Source organism: Corvus moneduloides, chromosome 6 (assembly GCF_009650955.1).
Source record: "Corvus moneduloides isolate bCorMon1 chromosome 6, bCorMon1.pri, whole genome shotgun sequence".
In the NCBI taxonomy this organism is placed as follows: Eukaryota; Metazoa; Chordata; class Aves; order Passeriformes; family Corvidae; genus Corvus; species Corvus moneduloides.
The window spans coordinates 39,179,021-39,202,492 of NC_045481.1; the positions used below are offsets into that span (position 1 = coordinate 39,179,021).

Consider the following 23,472-nt stretch of genomic DNA (forward strand, 5'->3'; position numbering starts at 1 on the left):
TGCCTAGGCAAGCTTGGCAAATACCTGGTTTAGTGTAAGCATAGCTGCTACATCTTCATACATCCCTACCACACCTTGGCAGAAGGAGATAAGGTTAATAGACTAGAAATGACAGGATTGGGCTCAGCATATAAAAGAAGAATAAAAATGAACATTTCCAAATGGTCATAGGACAAGATGGACAAGCCAAGTACTATGAAGCACATAGAGTCGGAAGGGCTGGGGATGGACTTGTAGCTGGAATGTGGCCCACAAGAAGGGCACAATGACAACAGAAACCATACCAAATTTCCAGCTAATTGGAAGCTATTTCAGAATAAAAGCATCCTGGTAGGTGAGAGAGAGAAGATTGAAACACTGATGTATTGAGCTGCAGATGGTTCTTAATTTCTATGGGATTTTGTAAATTATAAACAAACATCTTATGTTGTTTTTTTTTTCATTGGCAGCATTCTCCTCAGCAGCCAGATGAAGCAAAAAAATAAGCTATGAGCAGCTGAAGCACTCTTCAACCACTCTATAACTTGCAGAGAAGTCCCAAAGAATTTAAGATGCTTCCCCCTCTGAGTTCATCTTTATTCTGTTCCAGAGTCTAGCAGGATCACCAAAAGTATTGCCACTGTGTGGCAAAACTTTGCCTTGAGCACTGATCCTCAGAGGAAACTGGGAGGGAATATGGTCCGGATGGGTGATCCAAACTGTTCAAAGGGATCTTCCACACCACAGAACATCACACCCCGTGTAGAAATTGGGGGAGTTTGCCAGAAGGGGCCAATCACTGTTTGGGAATGGGCTGGGCATTGGTCAGTGGGTGCTAAGTTGTGCATCACTTGTGTTTTTTGGGTTTTATTCCCCGCCCCACTTTCCCTCTCTCCCCTCCACTCCCCCCCTTTTCATAACTACTATTGCTTTTCTTGTTAAGTATTTCAGTTATTAAACTGATTTTATTTCAACCCTCGAGTTATACCTTTTTCTGCTTGTCCTCCCTATCCTAAAGGGGGCGGGAAGAAGTGAGCAAGTGACTGCACGGGGCTAAACCATGACAGCCAGACTGGACGGAGCTTTGAGCAACCTGATCTATGGAAAGATGTTTCTGCTCATAGCAGGGGAAGTGAATAAGATGATGCTTAAAACTCCATTCCAGACAAAACTATTCTTTGATTCTGTGATTTCAATTCTCTGCATCTCTCCTACTACAGTGTCACTGCACATTCTCCTTTTGTGGGTTCTTTAAGCAGCAGGACGCTACCCCACAGAGACATCTGTTGTCAGATATGCAATTTCTGGAAATGCAGAACACACAGAGCTGGGACTGTGAGAGTTTTTCTCAATTTGTTTTAGTGACTACCTGTGAAAGCAGAAGTCTTTCTGAAAACAGAATCCCTGTTCTTCCTAAAGAAAGTCAGTCCCTTAAAGCAGAACCCAATCTGTTTTTGCTGAGAAATCAAGCAGTGACTTTCACATACGCACAGAGATGGCCTAAGCTAAAAATCACTTGTACAAAGAAACCCTCATGAAAATCTACATCCTATCTTCATTCCAGGCTGCCACAAACATTTCTGCAGCTGTGCAACAAGCTATATCAGGATAGCATTCCGGGTTAAAAAAAGCCTTTCTAGTCAAGTTAGTTTTAGCCCTTAAAATGTCATTCTTTGATCAGCTGACCACAAGCATCAAACATGCTTGTGCCTGCATCAGGAAGTCTTTTCCAATGTGAGAGTTAGCTTATGCCATAGAAGACATGTGAAACTATGGTCTAAATTCCACAAAATGAAAGAGAAAATACATAAAATCAGCAATATTGCTCAGATTCCTGATCCAGAAATAGCTTTTACCTGAGAAACAGGACAGATCACTGCTTCTGCAAATGACTAGAAGGTACATCTACTTCCCTGGGCTTGCAATAATATGGTAAGCAACAGACTAGGGTCCTGATTCCCAAAATGTACTGCAGCACTTTAACACACACTAATGTCAATAACTCAGAGAAAACAGACACAGTTCATTAGCAGGTTCTAATTTAAAGGTATAAAGACAGTATTTCTCTAGAAACTTGTTAGTAAGAGAATGAAGACATTCAATACAGGATTCTAAGAGAATGGTATATGTCCATGAAAAGGCTCACAAAAAACAAGCCCTATTTATGCATGGATTTGGTGACTGCAGGAATACACAAGTGTGGGAACAGCTCTACAAGCTTTTAGTCAACTTCCTCAAAAGACTAAGCATTTTACAGATCCCAATGCAACATGACAAACAAGACTTGCAACATACAGCGGCCTTTGAAAGATCCTAGAGCTTACCCTAGCTCTAGTCACTATAGACTTAAAATAAGGTATTGGTGTCTTTTCCAGCTTACCATTGCTGATTTCAGGCAGATCAAACTTAGTGAAGTCCCACCACTGAAGCCGGTAGGTGGTGTTGGCAATGTTGCTGGCCACAGCTGACTGTCCATCCCCAATCACAGCACCTACAGAAAAGAGGGGAATAATTAGCAATTTAACCTCTATGAGATTAAGCAGAAAAAAAGCTGGGGAGACAAAACCATAGAAAACCTTTCAAATTTCAATAATCAAAACTCTAGATTCTTAAAGAAACCTTATTTACAGAAATGGCAGCACATCCTCAATAAGCCACAGGGTACAGGAAATTAACAGGAAAGCATCTCCCTGCAACACATTTGTGAAAGAAAATAAAGTAGATAAGAGATAAGACCTGCCCAGACAAACAAGGCAGAAATCTTAATCAATTCATTTGGTGCAAATGCATTCTACTTATCAACAGTAGTGAAGCTCTATTTTCACAGACCCAAAATTGCCTACTACAGCTATGAAGGCAGATCAGAATACAAACTGAGGAAAAGCATTTGCCCTGGCAAATTACATACATTTGTGGATATAATCACTGCTCCTACTGTAAACTTCATTCAGAAGATATAGGTTGCTTACAGTATTTGTCACATAGTAAGGGTTGTAAAAAAATATTGGCCTGGAAGACCTAGGAGCTGGCTCTTTGCTGCTCTGTGTGGACCAGCCTACAGCAAGCAAGGGCTGCTCTGAATCCAGGCAAATGCCATGACCCTTCCTAACTGCCCAAGGATCTGGGCAACAGCTCAAAATCAGAAAGCTAATCACAATTCTTCAGAAACTATCATAAAGAACCTCTTTTTCCTGGCAGAAAGGAACAGGTTACTCAAGTCAGCATACATTTGAGAAAGCTCAGATGCATTAATGTGATTCCTAGGGAGACAAACAGAGACAAGAAACAGTTCATCCAGTAGTAGTACTACAGTCAAAAATCTCATGCTATTTGCAGTCTCTTAAGGCCTTCACAGACACACAGCCCATGTACTACACACACATTCTGGCAACCAGATAAATATAGGGTAATAGAATTTGATAAGGGAGAGCAAAGTAAGACTATTCCCTAGCACAGTGACTAAAAGCAAAGCCTCCAGTGTCTACACAGTCTGGATTTCAGCATCCCTGCACTGTCTCCAGTGGGAAGCACACGGAAAAGTCAGTGCCTTCACTCTCCTGGAAGGGCTGGCTCAGGACTTTGCTGCCACAGCAGCAATAGTAGAAGAGACATCACTTTGACAACTCTGTCAGACACCTGTGCAGAGTTAAGAGCCTGCTAACTGCTAGTAAGTTAAACCGGTGTGGAGGACGATGGAGAGAGTAGGGTGACTGGAGAGTTACTTTTCTTATCAAATCCCAAAAGACCACTCAGGCTTGGGAAAAGAAAGAAAGAAACCCAAAAACGTCTGAACACACAAACACACCAATGGGATTTTTTGCTTTCTCAGCAAAGCAAAGAGCAAGGTGGGCAGGGCAAAGTAAGTAAGTAAATTCTAAATTGATGCTGATAAATAAATACAAGAAAACTGCTTGAGTCCTGATTTTTGGTTCTAGAGGAAGCTCAGAATATACCAAGAACAAGACTTCCGAGCAGACAGCTTTACACTGTGCACTCAGCTCTGTCAGGCCTCCAGCAATCAACAAACCTTCACTGTACATCTGCTCAGTCTCTGTACCTGCCTCTGTCAGACGTGCATGTATCACTTGGAGAACAGAATTAAAAACATTTCCATTGCTGTAACATATGCCCAAGGCCTTGTTCTCTATAGCCCTCAAAACAAAGGGCTCCTCTGAACAGAAGATATGCACTGGAGAAAGCAGATTCAATTAATTAATGAAATTACACTTTGCAGAAGTAGAAGAAGGACAATTAACTTTTATGTTGCATTATCTTTAGAAGTCTTCTCACTGCAAGCCTGGGTTTGGTACACAAAGGCAGCTCTTCTACTCTCTTGCCTTCAGCCCTCAGGTAGAGAAGAGAAAAACAGGTTCTCTACAAACTTGAAGCAGTGGGACTTCCTGCAGGGAAGCAGTAACTAACATCACCTGCAAGGTAGGAGCTGCCCTACAGCTCTGAGTCAGGCAAGGAAAACACTCAGTAAAGATCAGCAACAGAAGCTCTACTGAGGGCACATAATTCCAGAATATTGTTCTTATCACAGATGACCATCACAAAGTTACATCCCCTGTTTTGCAATGAGAACAACCTTTATAGATGTAACAAGCAATATATAAAATGGAGAAGAATATACCTTGGGAGAATAATTGTGCTCTCCCTCTACATCAGAGAAGCTTAGCAACATCAGTAACTGCTCCACAAGCAGTAAGTTCATCTGGCTCATACAGCTGCTGCACCTACTGCTACATAGTACCATAAAATAGCAGCTGGCAAGAAGATTTGATTTTTTTTCTGTAAAATTTCTCATCTTTGCATCCCTTTGCCTGTAACCTTCAGGTTAGTTATGGGGTTCATCTGAACCTTGCATCCTCTTCACCTCCAAAGGCAGTCACATCATATGCAGAGAAATTAACAATGGAAAAAAGCAGTACCGCCCCATGTACAGGACAGCCCCACACAAATTTCAGAGCCAGCAGAAGCTACTGAGTAATGCTAATGCTTCAGGTAACAGGTACCTTTATCAAAGAGATTAGGACACAGGCAACAGAGTTCTTAGTGTGAAAGGTGCATGATCAGAAAAATTTGGTCCATTTCTCAAAGGCTTCGAACCAGTCTACCTAACACTAATCAGAAATCCATGGTCTACATCTTTTATTAAGTAATTATCTCTGCTTATACTAATTATGTAATTGAGGAGTGCAATTATTAAATTATATCTATATACATATAAGAAAGTAGAATAACATTTGTATCACAAGTCCTGCCAGATGCCTCCCACATGCACGCATGCACTGTCATACAGTAAAGATGATTAAAAGCACGTAAACATTTCAGACAATGAATTAAGGGAGGAAAATACCCCCTTCCACAGAACTATGCTATCCTATCCTGCGTTGTCCTCTTTGGATTAAGGGAAAGATTTCAGATCATGGGTGGAAGACTTAGGAAAGTTAAAATCCTCACTACAGAGCTTTGGTTCACCATGCAGCATGAGAACTCATTCTCAGCTGGCTTTGCCCAGTCAGGGTTTCAGTCTGGATGAGAGCAGAAGATGCTGTTGCTTCTCAAGTTGTAGTATATGTAACCTGGAGGCAAACAACACACTTCAACTTCTCAGATTTGGGCAGCAACAGATCAGCTCTTACAAGCAGCTGTTCTCACCAAGCACCTGACAGTCCTGATTCCTGGGTCTTCCACTGTTTGATGGGATCACAAGTGACTGCAGTGGGTACCCAAGGGTCTCAGGCTTGTCATCCTCACGAACAGAACGACCTTTTTCTGCAGAGATGATGTAGATTTCAAAATGCTGAAATCCAAAGCGAGGGCCAATTGAAATGCAGTGAACGTAGGTTTGATTGGCAGCTTTCCTGCGTCTGTCTATCACTGCGTAATAAACACTGGATGATGGCAGAAATGAAGATAAATGCTTTCAGCAGCCCCCCTTTTTCCCTCCACCACCCCGAACTCCATCCACCCCCACTCAGCACATGACAAAAGAGTTTAAAGAGTGGGGGGGGGGGGGGGGGGGGGGGAGAAAGTCTTAACAAAGACTTAAATAAAAAAATCCTCAAATCTTTTCTTATAGGCCACCTACACGGTGACAGATATTTATCCATCAGTCTCAACCTCCTCAGAGGATCCAACGTATCTTGGCATATGGAGAAATGAACCTTTGCCAGTCAACTATTGCTCATTTATGAATCGAGCCATGCAAGCCAATGTCTGAGTTGAGACTGAAAGGGAAAAAAGGGGTGCAAAACCACTTCCCTTGGCACTCCAGCACTCCCTCACTGAAAAGCAGGTTCAGTTCAGACTACTACTGTTGAACCCTCAGAAGAACTAATACTCGAGAGCTACATAAGCTTTGGGGTACAAGTTTTGGGAACATGATACGTCTGCATACTATGGGAATTTCTTTTCCATGTATTTAACAGAAACCAGAGTTCAAATTTTTTTCTAGACTAGATCCTTTACCCTTAGTTTGTTAATGTCTGGCAGGTCCCCTTGTAATAAGGGAAAAGTTATTGTGATGCTTACAGATAAACTTGAGGAAGTTGGAGAATCCTGTTAGCTGATTTGTGACTCAGTTTGAGGGAGTGATTAGGCCCTGGTATAAAATTCCCCCTAGATTAGTACTTGCATCTCTAAGCACAAGTACCTTTGAAAAGTAATTACCTCTTTATGAAACCATTTTTAACTGTAGCTGATACTGAGGTTAATCTATACTTGGAGAAAGGATCTATCAGAACTGATGCGTTTTACATTTACTTGTTCTAGATTTACTACAATCCAGGCTCCAGAAAGTCTGAAACACAGGACAAACCTATTTGACAAACCAAGGATAGGACTCTTTGCTGCAAGAATACGCCAGATTCTCTCAACCAGTTCTGAAACAATTTGAACTCAGGCAAAATGATTACTGAAGTCTAGTGGAGATGCAACAGATTCTTACACATTTCCAACCCTCAAGTATTTTATGGGACAGCCTAGTTTGGGGGACTGCCTTTGATGACAGTAAATATATTAAATTCTGAACATGAATTTGACAAGTCCCAGCAAATCTTTGTTCCGGGCTACCTCGAAGACACAGCCTTTGAAGTGGACGAGCTAACAATCTAAAACTGGGCTAATGTTGTAGAACAGTATGCAGAGCAACGTCGTATTTTCAACCATTTGTTTTGCTTGTTCTTCAACGTACAAGCAAGCTGTAAATAGGAAATGGGCAAAATGATTTTCATGAATGGATGCACAAAATGCTACTAAGAGTAGCTCAGCATACACTAAGCACTGAAAGGATCTTGGATTCAACATTAACTGAGAAAGCCTCTAAGAGGTCTATGCTCTCTGAAGGCTGAACCTTCAAAAGGCTATTATTTTTTCTCTATTCCAGATATATAAAATAAGAAGAAATGTAATTTCCCATTCATGTTCATTCCTACTGCAAAATTTCCTTTTAAAAGGGGCAATACTTAGCATGCCGAGTTCCACAGTCCTATCAGCAATGGGAATTGGAGCAGGGCTCAGCTGTAGGTAAGTGAAGATGACCATCCTAATGGGAACCAGTCAAGTGCCCAAGGGGCCCACTCACATTGAGAACAATGCAAACATCATATAGGACAGGGAATTTTTCAGCCACAAGTTTTAGACTTCAAAAGGAAATCAGTTAATTTGCAACAGACACAAACAATAAAAACAGATGCCTGGTCAAAAGCCTCCACCTCCAATAGATTTATGATGGCTCCTTGGCGTCTTACCTTCCTATATTTCATTTCTTTGTCTGATCATCAAACAATTAATAGAGAAATGTGTCTCATAAGCATTTGTCTTTGATGGTAGAGTCCAGTTTTCCCTCAGGGAAACTAGAAGACATTAAGATCCTTTTCAAACGCATCCCCTCTTATCTGTATTGTTTGCACCTCATCAAGCAAGCTGTCAATTCTTCTCCTTAAGAGAATTCACACTCTGTTGCTGTTCACTCAATAGAGATCCCCTTGCTCATGTCACCCTGGTACACAGAGTTGGAAAATCAGATATGCAACAGCACGGAGAGTTTCCTGAAGGAGCAAAAGTCGAGCCAATAATACTTGCACAGAATAGAGGATGAGGAAAATCCTGTACTCTGCAAAAAAAAAATTATCTTATTACAGCCTTTGCATATGCACACTGGAGCAAGCAAATGTCTCTGTTTAGGAAGGCCTCATCCTACTCAGGGTGGCCAATAAAGGAACAACCAGTTTCATTTCCCTGCAGTAGCTACATCAACCCTCTCAGCTTCTGTTAGTGACACATCATGATCTAAGTCTCCCAGTTGACAAGAACTTTCTCCAACCATCCAATATCAGATATGTACTGCTGAACAGAAAAAAACCCAAACAAATAAACTGTGAGGAATACACAGAATCACAGAATTCCTTCTTTCTACCTCCCAAATCACTACCAATCAGCACCTCAAGTACAGCTCTGCCACAATCAAAGTCTAACAGGATTTAAACAGTATCTGCACACTATCTTTTATCTGTAGGATTCATGATCTTTTTTGCCATAAAAGGAAAAACACCCAAAACACAGCAAAATAGAGAGAAATACCATCTGAACCATGGGCAGACCAGGGTATCTTACTCACACTTCACCTTAGTGATGAGTTGAGAGCAACTGCTTAACAACTGCTAGAAAGGAGAAGGGATGAATGAGACAAGTGAGATCTCAATTTTGGCAACTGAACAGAAAGTAACAGTTGCATGCTGTTAATGATATATAATTATTTAGCTTATGCACAGTTTAAATGTTCATTCTTGCAGGGTATTAAGTATAATTCACCAGAGAACCGAAAATCCAACTTGCAAAAGAAGCAGAGCTGCAAGTCTTAGTGCTGCTCTTACATCTGTACAACTCAAATGAAGCTGTTAAATGCTATTTTCTCCTCTATAAGAAAATCCTTATGAATAAGGACTGTTCGGGCTCAGCTATTTGTGTTCTCATCAGTCATTTATGATGCTTTTAGCTGCAGTGGATGGGAAGTTCCCTGGGAAGGCTCACTACACAGCTGCTTTACCCTATGTAACAGCATGCATGCATACACATTTAAAAGAGCAAAACACCTCTTCCTTAGGGACCATCATGAAACTCCCGGAATTCTGATGCTGGATACAGTACTGGAATGGCATGTAGAGAGATGGAGGTACTCCATGAAGCCCTCAGGTAAAAATAAATGTCATGGGGCTAGGCAAGGCAAAAGAAATCTTTCTACAAATTAAGATGCTGCATCATTGAAAGAGTTTAGCAGGAAAAGGTTATGGACATAAAAGAAACACCGATTAACCTTGGCTGAAACAATTTGTAAGTTGTTTGGGAAGTGGGTGGTAAAACAAGCTCTCTCTTTTTTCATTTAGGCCCCTTGCTGGGAAGGGTAGTCAAAGCTGGAGTCTTCCTATCAGCAAACTGCTGGAGCTGTTAAACTTGTTTTGAGATCCCTTCTCTATTTCTATGCAATAGCAGCATGTGTTAAAAGCATGCCTCACACTACCATATGATTCAGGCAGTAAAACATGTTTCCTTCAGTATAGCCTTTTAGGGAAAAATTCAAGCACTAAAAATATATTCCTATCTGCATTTCATTTAACTAATGTTTTGGTTTGACCTTTTCTGCGTACTTGCAGCCTTTTATACGATTTGTCTGTATGCATTAAAGAAACCCTAACATAAAACAATGAGTAAATGGCTGGAGAAAGGGATTTACACCTTCTTCATAATTTCTGTTATAAAATCGTCTGATACTTAAAAAATCAGCTATAAGAGCCATGAAGCTACTGCCCTGGAATGGGAGTCTGAAATCTACTTACTGGAAAATACTGGGGAAATAAAGACAATCTTTACCTTGTCAGTGTGGAGAGAAACAATAATTTGGGTTACAGGCATTTCTGCATCTGGAGGTCCACATCAGTCTACTAAAAAAGCAGTAAGATAATACATTTGAAATCTGCTCTCAAGCAACTGATGCTGCAAAGAAAAAGTGGTTTTGCAAATTAATGAGGGGGGGTGGGGTGGGGTTGGGTGAGGGGAGCAGTGAATGAGTCCAAGATACACTGATAGATGAAAAGGCAGAAGACAGCTGAACTCTGCAGTCTCTGAAGAAATGTGTACTCACTTCCTTCACCTCTGAACCCACACATGCAGGCATGTTCACAGCCCTGCTTCCTTGTAAATTTCCAGAAATAGTGGGTGACTCTCCCAATCAAAATGCCTTATCTCTCCTGCCCGAATTCAAGGAAATCCCTGGTAATGTGAACTAGGAAGGTCTCAATGGTTAATGTGTCCTCTGTGTGTCCGGGGTTCCTCCCTCTGCTTACTCTGCAACTCATGATGCCTCTGCTCCCTCCCATCACTAAGTCCCTTGCACCATTACCAAGCCCTTCATTAAATGCTTTTGGAAGTCTGCTTTTTAACCTTCACATCTGTGTTTATTCTCGGCACAAAACCAGAGTAGAATCTGTGCCTGGCAGGCATTTCCTTTTGTAAAACTCCTTCTTCTTTCCTTTTCTGACTTTTCAGAGCATGAAATGCGCCTGCTAATCCTAATTGCTGCAGATGGAGAGTCTCGAAGAGACTAGACAAAGGGGGCACCCTTCCGCCAAGCAGCTGTAAGCAGGCACCAGATCCGTAAATTTCTCGAGTTTCCAGGGCTCCCATCTCCCTTTGTCGCATTTCTGAAGAACACAAGGACAAACTTACTCAAGTAGCTATACCAGGAATGGGGACTTGCCTTCCCAGATTTACCCTCTCCTGCCTAAATGGCCCTCCTAGCACAAGAGCACAACTGAGCTTATTGTGTGACCTGACTCAGGGTGGGCAGTCCTCAAATATTGCTGCTGTATGTCAAAGCAAAAAAGGTAAATGTCTGGCTTTTAAGGGTCATTTGCCTGTCTGTATCCCAACATCAACTCTCTTACCAAAGAAAAAGTTCATAAGGTCCCACTGGCACATCCACACAGTTGGCCTACCCACTAGCAGTGCCTCGGCCAGTAACAGAGGTACCAAGAAACTGAATCAGTACGGTATTAAGACATTTTTGCCTCCAACAGCCATGGAAGAAGTTACCTTTATGGCTTAGCAGTGTCTGGATTCAGAGGAGTATTTCCACTGCAGCAACAAAAAACTCCTTCAGAGGGTTGCTGTCATCGCCTAACCAGAATATCCTTACCACCCAAGGCTAATGCTTGTGTCTTCCACAGTTGCCACACCACACTCTCTATGAGATCTACTGCAGTTCACTCACCTAACATAGATGCTAACACGCATCAGACTAATCCAACCTTGCCAAAAGTGTTGTATATTGTTTTAGATCATTCAGAGGTCTTGTGATTTTTTTGTTATAAAGACTATTTGCCAAGACTGTTGTCAGCTTAGCCCATATTCCATGCAGGTTATACTTTACCATCAATTCCATAGCTCGGCAGTCAGTCTGGCCACACTTTTAGCTCACACTAAGTAATTCCTCTTCCTAAGAGTCTCAAATAATGTTGTAACAGCACTCCCATCTAACCAATATAGATATGCCAACAGACAGATGTAGAATAGACGCAAAAACAACAAGTCAAACTGCTTTACACAGAAAAGCCTTTTCCATTGTGAGTGTGCATTTTAACTACACAAAATCCTATTAATCCAAACAAATCAGCAAGCCAAATTCCTGCTACCGCCTCTGCAGCTCTTACTGCAAGAATGTGTGCTTAGCACAACTTGAAATGTGCATGTCTTATGCCAAAACACCCATCTGCAATGGAGAAAAAAACCTCAGCAATATCTCTGTAGAGCACATGCATGCCTTATCAATGACCACATTGCAAAAATACAAACTTTCACTAATCCAAGAAGCAGTATGCTCCCTGGAAGAGTTTGAATTCTGGAGATTTAACTGTGTTTCAGTACAACAACAAGCTTCCACACTGGAGCCACTTTTCATTGTGGAAATAGCAGTACACAGTATTAATAAACACCAAGCACAAAAACATATTCAAAGGCTTGTACTTGCCAGTGAACGGAAGGCTTGCAAAAGTTATTACTATCCTTAAACACGTTTCAGGACTGCTGTATTACAGCACCAGCCCTGTGCATCCAAACTCATAACGAAAATGCTGTATCAGCTTAGTGGCACAGACTGAGCTACCATCACAATATAGAGCACTAGCTAAACATGCTCAGTGGCGGATTTTCACAGGAATTATATCCTGTGAGCAGGACAGGTCCCTTGAGGAAATATGTATCTGTTCTGAATTTGCACTCATCTAGGCAGGTTAAGATGAAGTCACATGCTCTCAGAGAAAAATGCACCTCCATTAATCTAGGAGAGGGTCCTGACAACTTAGGTAAATTCCATACAGTAAACCAACAAAGTGTCTTTGGACAAATGAGGAGCTGACAGGCGAAAGTTAGAAGATATATTTTAACATGTACTGATTAAGAGCCTCTTTTCAGACCCGTGAGTGTCCTGCAGTCACCATGTGTGCAAAGAAAAGAGGCATAATTTTGTGTACATTTAATGCTGGAATACAGCATTAACAATACAATACATGAATACAAAGCCAGAAGAACATCACTAAAGGGAACCATTTACAAGGTATCCCCAATCTAAAGAGCAAGAAGAAGAGAAGGCAGGACAGGAACTGGAAAGCAAGCAGACAGACTTGCTGTTTGCTGCGTAAAGTAGTGAACAAACACACAGCCAAAAGAAAGCAGAAAACGAGCAAGCTGAGAAAACAAAATCTAACAGTAGTTTAACTCATGTGAAGGCAGTTTAAATTTAAAGCATGGTGAGATGGCAAGGAGGAAGCCCAGGCTGGAAGAACACAATGGGAAGACCACGTTATTCCAACTGAAACAGAACAAAGTAAAAGAAACCTATAGCAAATAAAGTACTTCATTATCACAATGTTCCAAACGCTTTCTCATGGAAGAAGTTTTGAGGGTTTGGCATGATCTAAATAACACCAATGGAAACAAGACTTGTTCCTTATTGCCACTAGCTTTAATGCACAAAGCAGGCTGCAGCACCCCAGCAAGTATGCAGGGATCTCTGTTTGGAGCCAGTGCAGAGATTCAGGCTCAAGGTGTGACCCAAATCCCAGGGTATGCAGAGCAGGACTGACACAGCATGTTAGTCCACACCTTGACAAACCATGAAAGTAACAACATGAAAGTAACCATGCAACATTTGGAACAGTGAGGCAGTGTCAGAGCTCCCAGAAGTCAGGACTCCACCAGCAAGTTTGGCCAAACTCATAACCTTGCAGTGACTTCTGTAAATCAGTGCCACAGCTCAGTTCAATGCAGACAAATCCAATCCACTGCAATTACAAAACTGACTACAAGATGAAAAGAGACCTAACATCTTATCCCACTATTTTTAAGAAGTGTTGAAAGTGAAAGCCACATCCAGAAAAACTAATGCAGCAGAAGTACTTCTATTTCAGAAGCTACTCAGCATGCAGGCCTTGCACTGCACAACAAATGGATACTTAAATGGGTTTTAGTTCTTTTTTTGGGCAAACTTGACCTTAATCCATGTTGAATTAGCTCATAATGCTTCCAGAGGGTCTGAAGTAGACCTGCCCAAGAAGCTGCTGTACAAAATAACCACCACACCTATTCCACACAGCATTTACAAGCAGAAGTGGAGAGAAATTTCATATGATGAAAATAGGGCAATCACAATTTACTGGTTTTCAGTAAAATTTTAAATTATACACAAACAAGATTTGGAGCAAGCTAAGCTGTGCTGGAGGATAGGGGTCACAAACCGAAAAGGAACTGCGGCGAAATGTTCCAGGATCTCATCCTCACAGCAGCAGAGTCAGAGGTCCAGCTCCTTACCAGATCAAAGAACTAGCAGTGCTAAATTCTACAGGATGATGAACCCTCCAAAGGCAGCCTCTCAGTCCTAGGATTCAGCGTAAAATTACACTTACAATGACAATTTCACTAGGCCTCACAAGTCATAGGACAGCAGAAGTCAGGCAGTAGCTCACTAAAATCATAGGAGTGATCAGGGACACCGACATCCAGTTACAACTAGTTTCTCTGCAAGCAGAGAAGTTATGACAGGGATTTGCCTTCAGCTTTCACTGTTTCTTGTGCCAACAGACATGCGCCTACCCATGAATGAAGGTTCTTCCATGGAACCTCATCAGCCAAGCTAGGCCAGGAAAAGATAGAAACACACACCTCTTGCATAACTTACATGCCTTCCACATACAGAATCCAACAAAGACCTCGGCAAAATGCTTCCTCACCTACCTTTCAAGATCTTTGCAAATCTGCTTACTCCATTTGGCTGACGAGATCTTTCTCTAAACTTTATTACTGAGTCCCTCTCCATCACAACTTAACGTCTTCCAGGGCTTACCATCAGCCCTTCTCTCTTATTTCATCTTGCTATGATTTCTAGTCCATAAATACTGTTAGTTATTTGTCTCCCCTCAGCCTTCTTTATCCTGTGTCACCTTTTCCTTCCACCCTGGCAAAGTATTTTTGGATTTCCTTTACGCTTTTCAGTGTCCTCATAATGGGGTTGTGGGGATGTATATGTACATGTTGGGTACTTGCCTCCTTCCCTCCCCACCAGATTTTGAGCCTAACCACCCCTGATACCAGTACCCATTGCACCATCTATTGCATGACAACACTAATGAAAACTGCCACCAGACCAGTTCCCTCCACTACACCTTTCTACTCTGGCACCTCAGAGAACTCTTGAGATCTGACTCAGTTGGTCTGTGGTGAACCAAAAGACAGACCCTCAAACAGCTTCTGTGTGCAGCGCACCAGGAGACATCACATGGATGGGTGCATGCATGCCCACACCATGAATGCTAATATGAACAATTGTTTGAAAGAAGACAAAGTGTTTCTCCAGCTTAACTGAAACCCACGCCTGCAATCCCAGCTACCTTTGACTCACTCCTCAAACCCTCCCCTCCTCCAGCTTCCATTTGTCTCTGCGCAGAATCTCAGCTGCTTATAAGAAAATTACCAAGTAACATTACTTCCTCTACCTTTTCAACCTTCCCTTCCCCTCCTGCAATTCTTCCCATAACAGACACAAGCATGTTCCCAGCCCTTCTAAGCACTCCACCCACCTCTATGATTTTTCCCTCTTTTGTATCAATTTCTACCCCTTGCCATTTGTCAGTAAACATGTGTATGCTCCTCTCCTGCCTCTCACAATACAAATATGCATTAACTTCTTACATCTCTAAATTTCTCAAGAGACTCGGGATCACAGTTTGGATGTCGAAGGTGAGAAGGGGAAATGCACTGTCCCGTATGTCTTCCACATCTCTAGCTGTCAAACTGTACCATAGGAACTCCTGGCAGTCACTGCTCTTCTTCCTCTCCAGCCTATCTTCCATCTCAACTACTACTGAACCTGCTCTACTTCCAGTGACCCCCTTGCTGGCCAAAACTCAGGACTAGTAGTCTAACTGTCCTCATTAACTCTTTCTTAGCAAAGGCAGTAACATTTTTGATTCTTGGATTACTCTTCCCTTGCCTTTTGTGAATGACTTCAGCCTACCACTACCACTCTAGCCAACCCCAAAGATGCTGGAAGACACAACCAAGCAATTATGACCATCACTGCAACTTCTTCCACACTCTGCTGCCAGCCCTGAAGTTATCTAATGGGCCATAAGCCACACCTACCTACTCCTTCCCACCTATTGCTGCAAAACCTGGTGGATTGAAGCATATTGATACAGCTGAAATTGTACCTAGTTTCAGGCAGTGCTTGAAGCAAGGGGAAGAGATGTGAATCTGGTTCCCAGAGCAACAAGAGTGGAATTCAGAAGCCAGGTTACACGGGAACTCAGAGTCCAGAGCTGTTATATTTGTAGAGGATGGCTCACAGCTCTCACTGATTTTGAACTCTCAGAAACATAACAACTCCTGCCTGCCAGGGCTTCTGGATTACAGCCCACACTGAGCTCAACAGGAGAGTGTGTCAACCTACTGCTCAAGAAAGCAAAATACAGCTTCCTTTAGTAGCACTAACTTGCAGCTCCTGATTAGCTCAAAACCAGCTCTGAGCTCCTGCAGACACCAGAGACCATTCCTACTTCAGCCATATTCCAGAGGTGTTGGGTGCACTAATTTAAAAAATACACAGGGCATGGAGAGACACGTATGAGATACACCTCCACCTTTGGATCCTGTGTATATTTTCTAGTGTACAAAATCTCCTGCTGTCTGCATTTACTTTTGAGTTCTGAGGCAGAGAGTTAAAAAGCTAGTATGAGCTTACATAGTGCTCTCATCCTGACTAGAGCCTGTGTTTGCCACTGCACAAATGCTGTTTGGCTTCTCTGCTCAGTTTTCTTCAAGAACTTCCCCATCTCATGTAAGACACTTAACACCTTCCACATTTTTAACAACCCAAAAGCACTGACAAATCCAGCCTTTTTTCGGAAAGTCTGAAGCCCAAATTTATTTCCTAGGCTCTGCCCTTGCCAAAGGCATGTTCTAAAACTCCTCCAGGTTCCACACGGGGTAATTTATCATGGCTCATGTTAAGGGAAAATACCCAGGTAAGACAAACCCACAAATCAAAAGTAACTCTGAGGAAGCAAGCAAGTTGTCACTAACCCTGCAAGATCTTGCCATATATCTTCCCCCACAATCAAGGAAAGCCAGCAGACTAGAAGCATAAAACCAACAGTACCAGCTGAGTAACGATACTATGTGGAGGGAGAACTACTACTGCAGAATCTAATAGCTAACACAACCTTTGATTTGTGTGCATTAAGTGATAACAGATTGTGACATTAATGCTCAGTTATAAATAAAACATCCAATGGTACAATCCTATCTACCCGCAAAAGGGACCAGGAGATCAGTACACACTATTCTTACCAGATCCCTAATACAACATACAACTATGTTGCCAGAGCAAGAACTTCCTCCATCTTTATGACAGGGTGGTTATAAAAATGTCTCTGAAGATGTTCTATACTGGGTGTAGCAAATCTGGCTTAGGGTTTGCTTTGTGGTGTTGGGTTCCCCCTGCCACACATTACACATTAGCAAAAATCATGACAAATCTCTTCAAAGATGACAGCCAAATGTGGCAGGCCACTGAGGATTCCTACCCCTCTGCACAGCACATCTCATGGGCTCCTGCCTCCCCTCTGCGCTCTGGAGCGTGGGTAACTTTTTTTTTCCCCCCTTTTAAAAGGAGGCAGCAAGCTCTGGGAAAATACTTTTATGGCTAAGTGAGTTTTACCACCCACAAAGAGACAGGTCCCCAAGGGGCCCTCACCGCCCACAAAAGATGAGCACTTCTGCAAAGCCTTACCCCTTCTGATATAATGATATCTAGAAATTCATCTCTTTAACAATGCACACAAAAGGAATCAGCCTGCACCCTTCACTTTTAAGAACATGATCATCTCTCTCCAATGCCTTTCTGAATCTCAAAGGCAGCTTTAGATTCCCAGTCACCAATACAAAGAAAGGCTTACTGGGACAGTTTGCATCAGAAAACACGTTATACAAGCTTTCTCAGACGCAATCCTTGCTTCCATAGTGCAGCACTGGAACAGACTATAGCTTGTGACATGATGCAAAGGGCTGGCACAAGCCCTCCAGCAATGGGACCACTGACGACACCCTATGAAAACTCCTGTACATGTACCAGGAACTTTGAGACCAGTACTACGATCATAAATTTTCCTTTGAGACTAGGCAATAATTTTGCTAGTTTAAACACTCCATGTACTAGAAAAAAAACCCGTTTCAGCAATGAGTTACCACAAGGTAAGCGGTGAACTTTATGCGGCAGGACTTTGTAACACCACCGCTCAAATATCTGGCTTTTTTTTTTTCCAGGCTAAATTGTTCTAACATCAGGTTCTGCACCTTTCTATGCCTTTTGTCTATTGTATTAAAGAGTGCTCTATCAGAAATCTTTCCCCCACAGATGTATCTAGACCAATCAAGTAACAACAACTACCTACTACTTCTTTGATTAGCTAAGTACATTAAGGTTATGTCATTCTATAGCTGAAGTTTTCCTCAGCTGATTCTTCCTTCGGCTATACTGAGTCCTTCTGAAATGCAGACACCAAGAGTTGCACATGGATTTGAACATCATCTGGAATGGTGTCGATAAAACCATGTAAAAAGATAACAGTAGTTTCATACTCCCCAATATTGCCTGCCTACACAGGGTTGTAGAGCTGTATCATCATGACAAGAATTCATATTCCCTTGGTTCACATGCAATTCCCCAAAGCCATTTTCAGAGTCACTACATTGCCCAAAACAAGGCTTCACAAACTGCAAGTGGGATACATATTAATGGTCCCAAAGTATCTCATCTCACTCTGGGCTGTAATAATACTCAGTCACAATGGTGTCGTTGCTTGGACCACCACTGGGAAGAAAGCACCTGCAGGAAAGATCAGCCCTCCAAGTAAATAGATTTTGGCTGCCACTCTCACACTCCATATTTTACTATCTACAGTCAGAAGTGGATTGACCCCAGATCCCAACCACCTGGTTCTTTGAAAGGTCAACAGCAATTAAGAGAGCTTAAGAGCTGGCTTGTTTGAAATACATCTTGCCTCTGGCCGAGAGTCATTCCATAAAACTGCTTCTTTATCTGTCCAAAATCTTCCCTGTTGTTTCAGCTTAATTTAAGGGCTTTTGAGTACCATTGTTCACATTTGAACAGTCTTCCACAAATGCATATGAAAGCCTATGAAGTGCTGGTAACAACCCTGTAATTGCATCATCTTTTCTGGGATACACAATGGTAAAAGTGTAATTAGTATTTCAAGGTTCTGTATTTGGGGCCTTTTAACCCTTTAATACGACTTTATCCTGTGGAGGACAGTTGTACGCATTGCTCTAACAACTTCTCTCCCAGGGGAGCATAACCAAGGACAACCCACCGCAAACACCTCCACAGTTCCTGAAATGCAGCCAGTCACAGACACTATATGGCACACTTGAGTAAATGCAGATCTTTACAACTACTGCTAATCTCAGTGCAGTATCACTTCCAGATACTAGTCAAAAATCCCCTGATGCCTCAGACCTCATCAAGCATCTCCTGTGAAATGAAGTAGCCTGCACTCACTCTAACCAGAAGAGTTGCGCTTGATCTAATCTCACTTGCAAATAAAAACTGTAAATTATACTCACAATGTACAGCCACTGATCCAGACCAAGTCTTTCTATGGACACTTCTGCTACATAAGCAGGCAACTGAGAGGTTTTCAGCTTCCAGTTACCAAAACACAAAATGAGACTCTTGGCACAAAATAAACTCATGGAAAGTTAGTAACAAAGCATTTTCCAGTACTATCTGCTCTCTCAGGCAAAAGTTGAAAGAGCCCAAGTCCCCTAGAGTAACAACCATCATAAGGTTTTACAATAGGGTTAGCGGATAATGCCAATACATACAATCAGAAGCAGCTGTACCTACTCCTGCAATACAGTGTTTAACAGAACTACAACAAACTCTATTCTCACCTACACTGAACCCCAACGTAATTTCAGTGTTCCTGTGGTACTCAGTCAATTCAGAGAATCACTGAAGACTGACAGTGGGAAGGACCTCTGAGATACTCTAGACCACGCTCCTGCTCAGAGCAGGGTGAATTACAGCGGGTTAGCGGGGACCATCCCCAATCAAACTTGGGTATCTCCAAGGGTAGAGACTTCATAATCTCCCCAGGCAAACTGTACCAGAATGTGACCACTCTCACAGTAAGAAAAAGTTTCCTTGAGTTCAAATGGAATTTCAAGTTGCGTCCATTGCCTTTTGTCCTTTCACTGGGCATCCCTGAAAAGAGTCTGGCTTTCTTCATTCCCTCAGTTATTTATACACATTAACAAGATCCAGTCCAAGCCCTCTCTTCTCAGGCTGAAGAGTTCCAGGCTGAATCTCTCTCTCTCTCAAGACAGGCTGTAAACCCTTACTCATCTTTGTGGCCTTCACTGCACTTACTCCAGTATGTCCATGCCTTTCTTGCACTGGGGGTCCAAAACTGGACGAAGTACTACAAATGTGGCCTTCCCAGGCCTGAAGACAAGGATCAACACCCTCAATCTGCTGGCAATGCTCTTTCTAATTTAGCACAGTATACTGATGGCCTTAATTTCTGGAAGGGCACATTTGCTGGCTCATGTTCAACTTGCTATCTGCAGAACCCCCAGGTCATTTATCGCAAAGCTGCTTTCCAGACAGTAGGCCCACAGCCTCTGCTGGTGCATGGGGTCATTCTTCCGCAGGTGTAGGGCTTGGCATCTCTCTTCACTGAACTTAATGAGATTTGCAAGTCCATTTCCCAGTCTATCAAAGTCCGTCTGAACAGCAGCATAACTTTCTGGTTCATCACTTACTCCTTCCAGTTTTGCTGCAGGTGCACTCTGACCCATCAGCCAAGTGATGAATGAAGATCTCCTTTTCTAGATAACATCCTTTCTGCCATTAGAGCAGGATGTAGCCTGCCTAATTTTAGGCATATAAGTAATCCACAGCAGAAAAGTACTCTTTCAAAACTCCCTATCTAATCAATGTTAAATATACTCGTAGCTCCACAGAAGATTCAGAGCACCTCAGTTCAGCTTGTCATACATGAACTCCCTAATTAGCTTGGTCTTTGCATGTTAAGTGTTTTAATTAGTTAATTCTGGGTTACACAACTTTAATTGAGTGTTAATGTTCACCCATCAGTCCAGGTACAAATACCAAGTTCTGCTATTAGTGTTTTCACTCGTTCAAAGCAGTTTATCTGCACCAGTTCCAGTTAAAATCCCCTAGTTAAAAGTGTCCCAGTTAAAATTCCCCTTCCAACTTTAAAAAGAGTTGTTTTTCTCATTCTCTGTATACTTTTGCAAATGTTTTAAGATGTGTTGGATGTATTTTAATATTTATTTTAAGGGTTTCTACTTTGCTCAGAACCAGCTCCAAACCCCAGTTTCTAACAGCCAACAGCCAGTTTTAGACCTTTAGCCGTTGGTCTGTAGGTAAGCTCCTTGGCAACCTGAATCTTAATAAGGACATGTTACCACTCTTACTCCAGCTGCTACTACCCCCCTGACAACGACGAGCTATTGGTAGACAGAGATAATCTGTCAAAAGGGAAGCACCAATCACTTAGGACCAAAGGGGTGTGCCATGGGTGGTCCGTGGGCGGACTGGGGCGGAGCAAGGGCACTATAAAATACTGAGTCAGCCTCACAGCAGGTGCAGACCACTGCAGATTTAGCTATGGTGGGCGCCAGTGCTGGGCATTTAAGCCTTACTCCTATTTAGGAGCCTTCAATAATTTTTCTCTGACTTTCGGGTTAGCTGAAAGTCAGCCCAGCACTGCAAGTTTTCCACCGGAGGTCCAGTGCTGTAAAAGCCAAAAGATCTCTAATCCCTGCGTTCCCGGGAATACCTTTTGAGCCACTAGGATCCCAAATTTTGATATTTTCCTGATTTTTGTAATTTTTCAATTTTTCTGTTTTAATTATTTTGATTTTTCTAAGAGTTGTCTCGTTCCTCACAAGCTCACTTCAGGTGATGAATCCTTAGAGCAGAAGCTGCTTTTTCTCCACTAACTATACAGGAAGCTTGGCCTCCCAAGTCAGATGCCCCCAAAATTACAGTGTAAATACCTCCCACAGTGCACATAGCTGTGGATTCTTATTTCCAGTTGACTCACAGTCCTCTCAATTAACACATTCCCAGACTTAGCAGATTGTGATAAACTATGGCTTGAGTTAACAAAAGCATAAAGGAAAGACAAGAACAAAAAGGACTGAGCAATAGCAGGCTTTTAAGTGCTAATAGCATGATTTTGACTCTTTAGCTCACCTTTACTGTGCAATATTTAAGAGACTCATGGAAAATCTCCAGTTCTCAGGTATGAAGATTCTTTCCATACAAAGACATTGGTACACAAAATTTATTTCAGAAGTTAAACTGATTTTGGAATCACTCGAGCCTTGAGAATACTCTAGTCTCTGGAACCCAACAGGGGATAACATCTTACAAGGGTTCTGATGCAAGTTCATTCCATCTGCCCTACAATCTTTAGTGCTTTGCACTCAATGTCTCAACCAAAGAATTCAAATTGTACCTGTTCACAGATGTAAACAGAGAAGTGTTTGTGACCACAGATCACGTCTGTTACTAAGTGGGAGATGAAAGTGAGCAGAGACACAGAGCAAGTAGGGAATAATAAGCAGACAGCCAGATTAAAGTTATTCCATACAGAAAGTACCTTGACACTTTCTGGCTGTTTATATGTTTTGTATATGACAGCATACAGCAGAAACGGACATCAAAATGAGGATGAGTAACTGCTCAGACTCCCAATGCAGAATTTGGTATTTTGGATGTGAGGGAAAGGCTAACTGGAAACAACACACACAACCTCTTCCATCACACAAATGCAAATGTTGATGGCTTTCTCTTAACACTACCTATCACCCACTTTCAGGATACATGTAGATAGGCAGAACTAAACCCCATTCAGCTCAGAGGAGAATTTATCTGCATAAAAATCAAAGCCACTAGCTTAGGAACATTTGTGGGGGTCTTTGCACTGGACTAGTATTTCAGAAGAGATTGCCTGTAGGTCATTCAAAGGCTAATTGCATCAACTACCTATCAGCCTTCACTGTGCCAAGGTACAATGATACAGGATGACACAGATTACAGCACCAGAGAAGAGGCAGCTGGACCGCCAATTAAAGCACAGAGCCGGAAAAAACAAACTCGCTGGTGTCTTGCAATAAAGGGGAAAATTACTAAGGTACTAGAAAGATGGACCTGCTAGGAAGAATGTGGCATCTGTGGATCAGCTATCTGATCCCAGTGCCACACAAAGTTGTGTATTATGAGTTGTTTTCTAGACTTGTTTTTTTAAGCATTAACTGTCTCCTATCTTCTGGGAGAAGGATTTCATTTCAAGGATGTGTGCTAAGAAATTCACCTTCTGACCATAATCATGATGTGGTATAATCCTGTAGCCACAGCTGCAGAATCCATGAACTAGAAGTCAAGAAGGGATCTAATACGATGAGAAAGCTAACTCACAGTATATGACTTTTTTCTGCACATAGGACACCAAACTACCAGGAGATTTTATTTATGAGCTATTCCACTGTAATTGAGCAGCAACATTAAAAACTTTCAATTGAAAGCTGATCTAGGAAAATAGCATCTGAAGAGAGACAAAGGCAGGTAAGAGCTGAGGTGAAGTAGCTAACATTTGTGAAAGCTCAAGGGCTGCAAGCGTGTTTTTAGAATACATGAAGCAAATTTATAAGGGAACACTTAGGTAAGACAATGTCACACAAAGCCTTCTCCACATTTCCAAAATCCTACTGTCTTCAGAAGCTTAAGTACCATGTTGAGGAAATCAGCATCTCTGAGGATACCGATACCTCTCACCAGTCCCAAAAATAGACACTCTCCATCATTCCCTCCCTGTAAGAAGT

The 23,472-nt window shown here is 42.0% G+C and overlaps 1 protein-coding gene across 4 annotated transcripts in view; it reads right to left on the reverse strand.

Moving 5' to 3' along the window:
• The window catches only part of AMBRA1 (autophagy and beclin 1 regulator 1), a 130,395-nt gene that overhangs the window by 49,981 nt on the left and 56,942 nt on the right, over nucleotides 1-23,472 (reverse strand). For all 4 annotated transcript variants that reach the window (XM_032111733.1, XM_032111730.1, XM_032111732.1 and 1 more), the window contains one exon: nucleotides 2,360-2,470. In XM_032111733.1, the coding sequence (XP_031967624.1) occupies nucleotides 2,360-2,470 (111 nt within the window). The remainder of the gene's footprint in view (nucleotides 1-2,359; nucleotides 2,471-23,472) is intronic.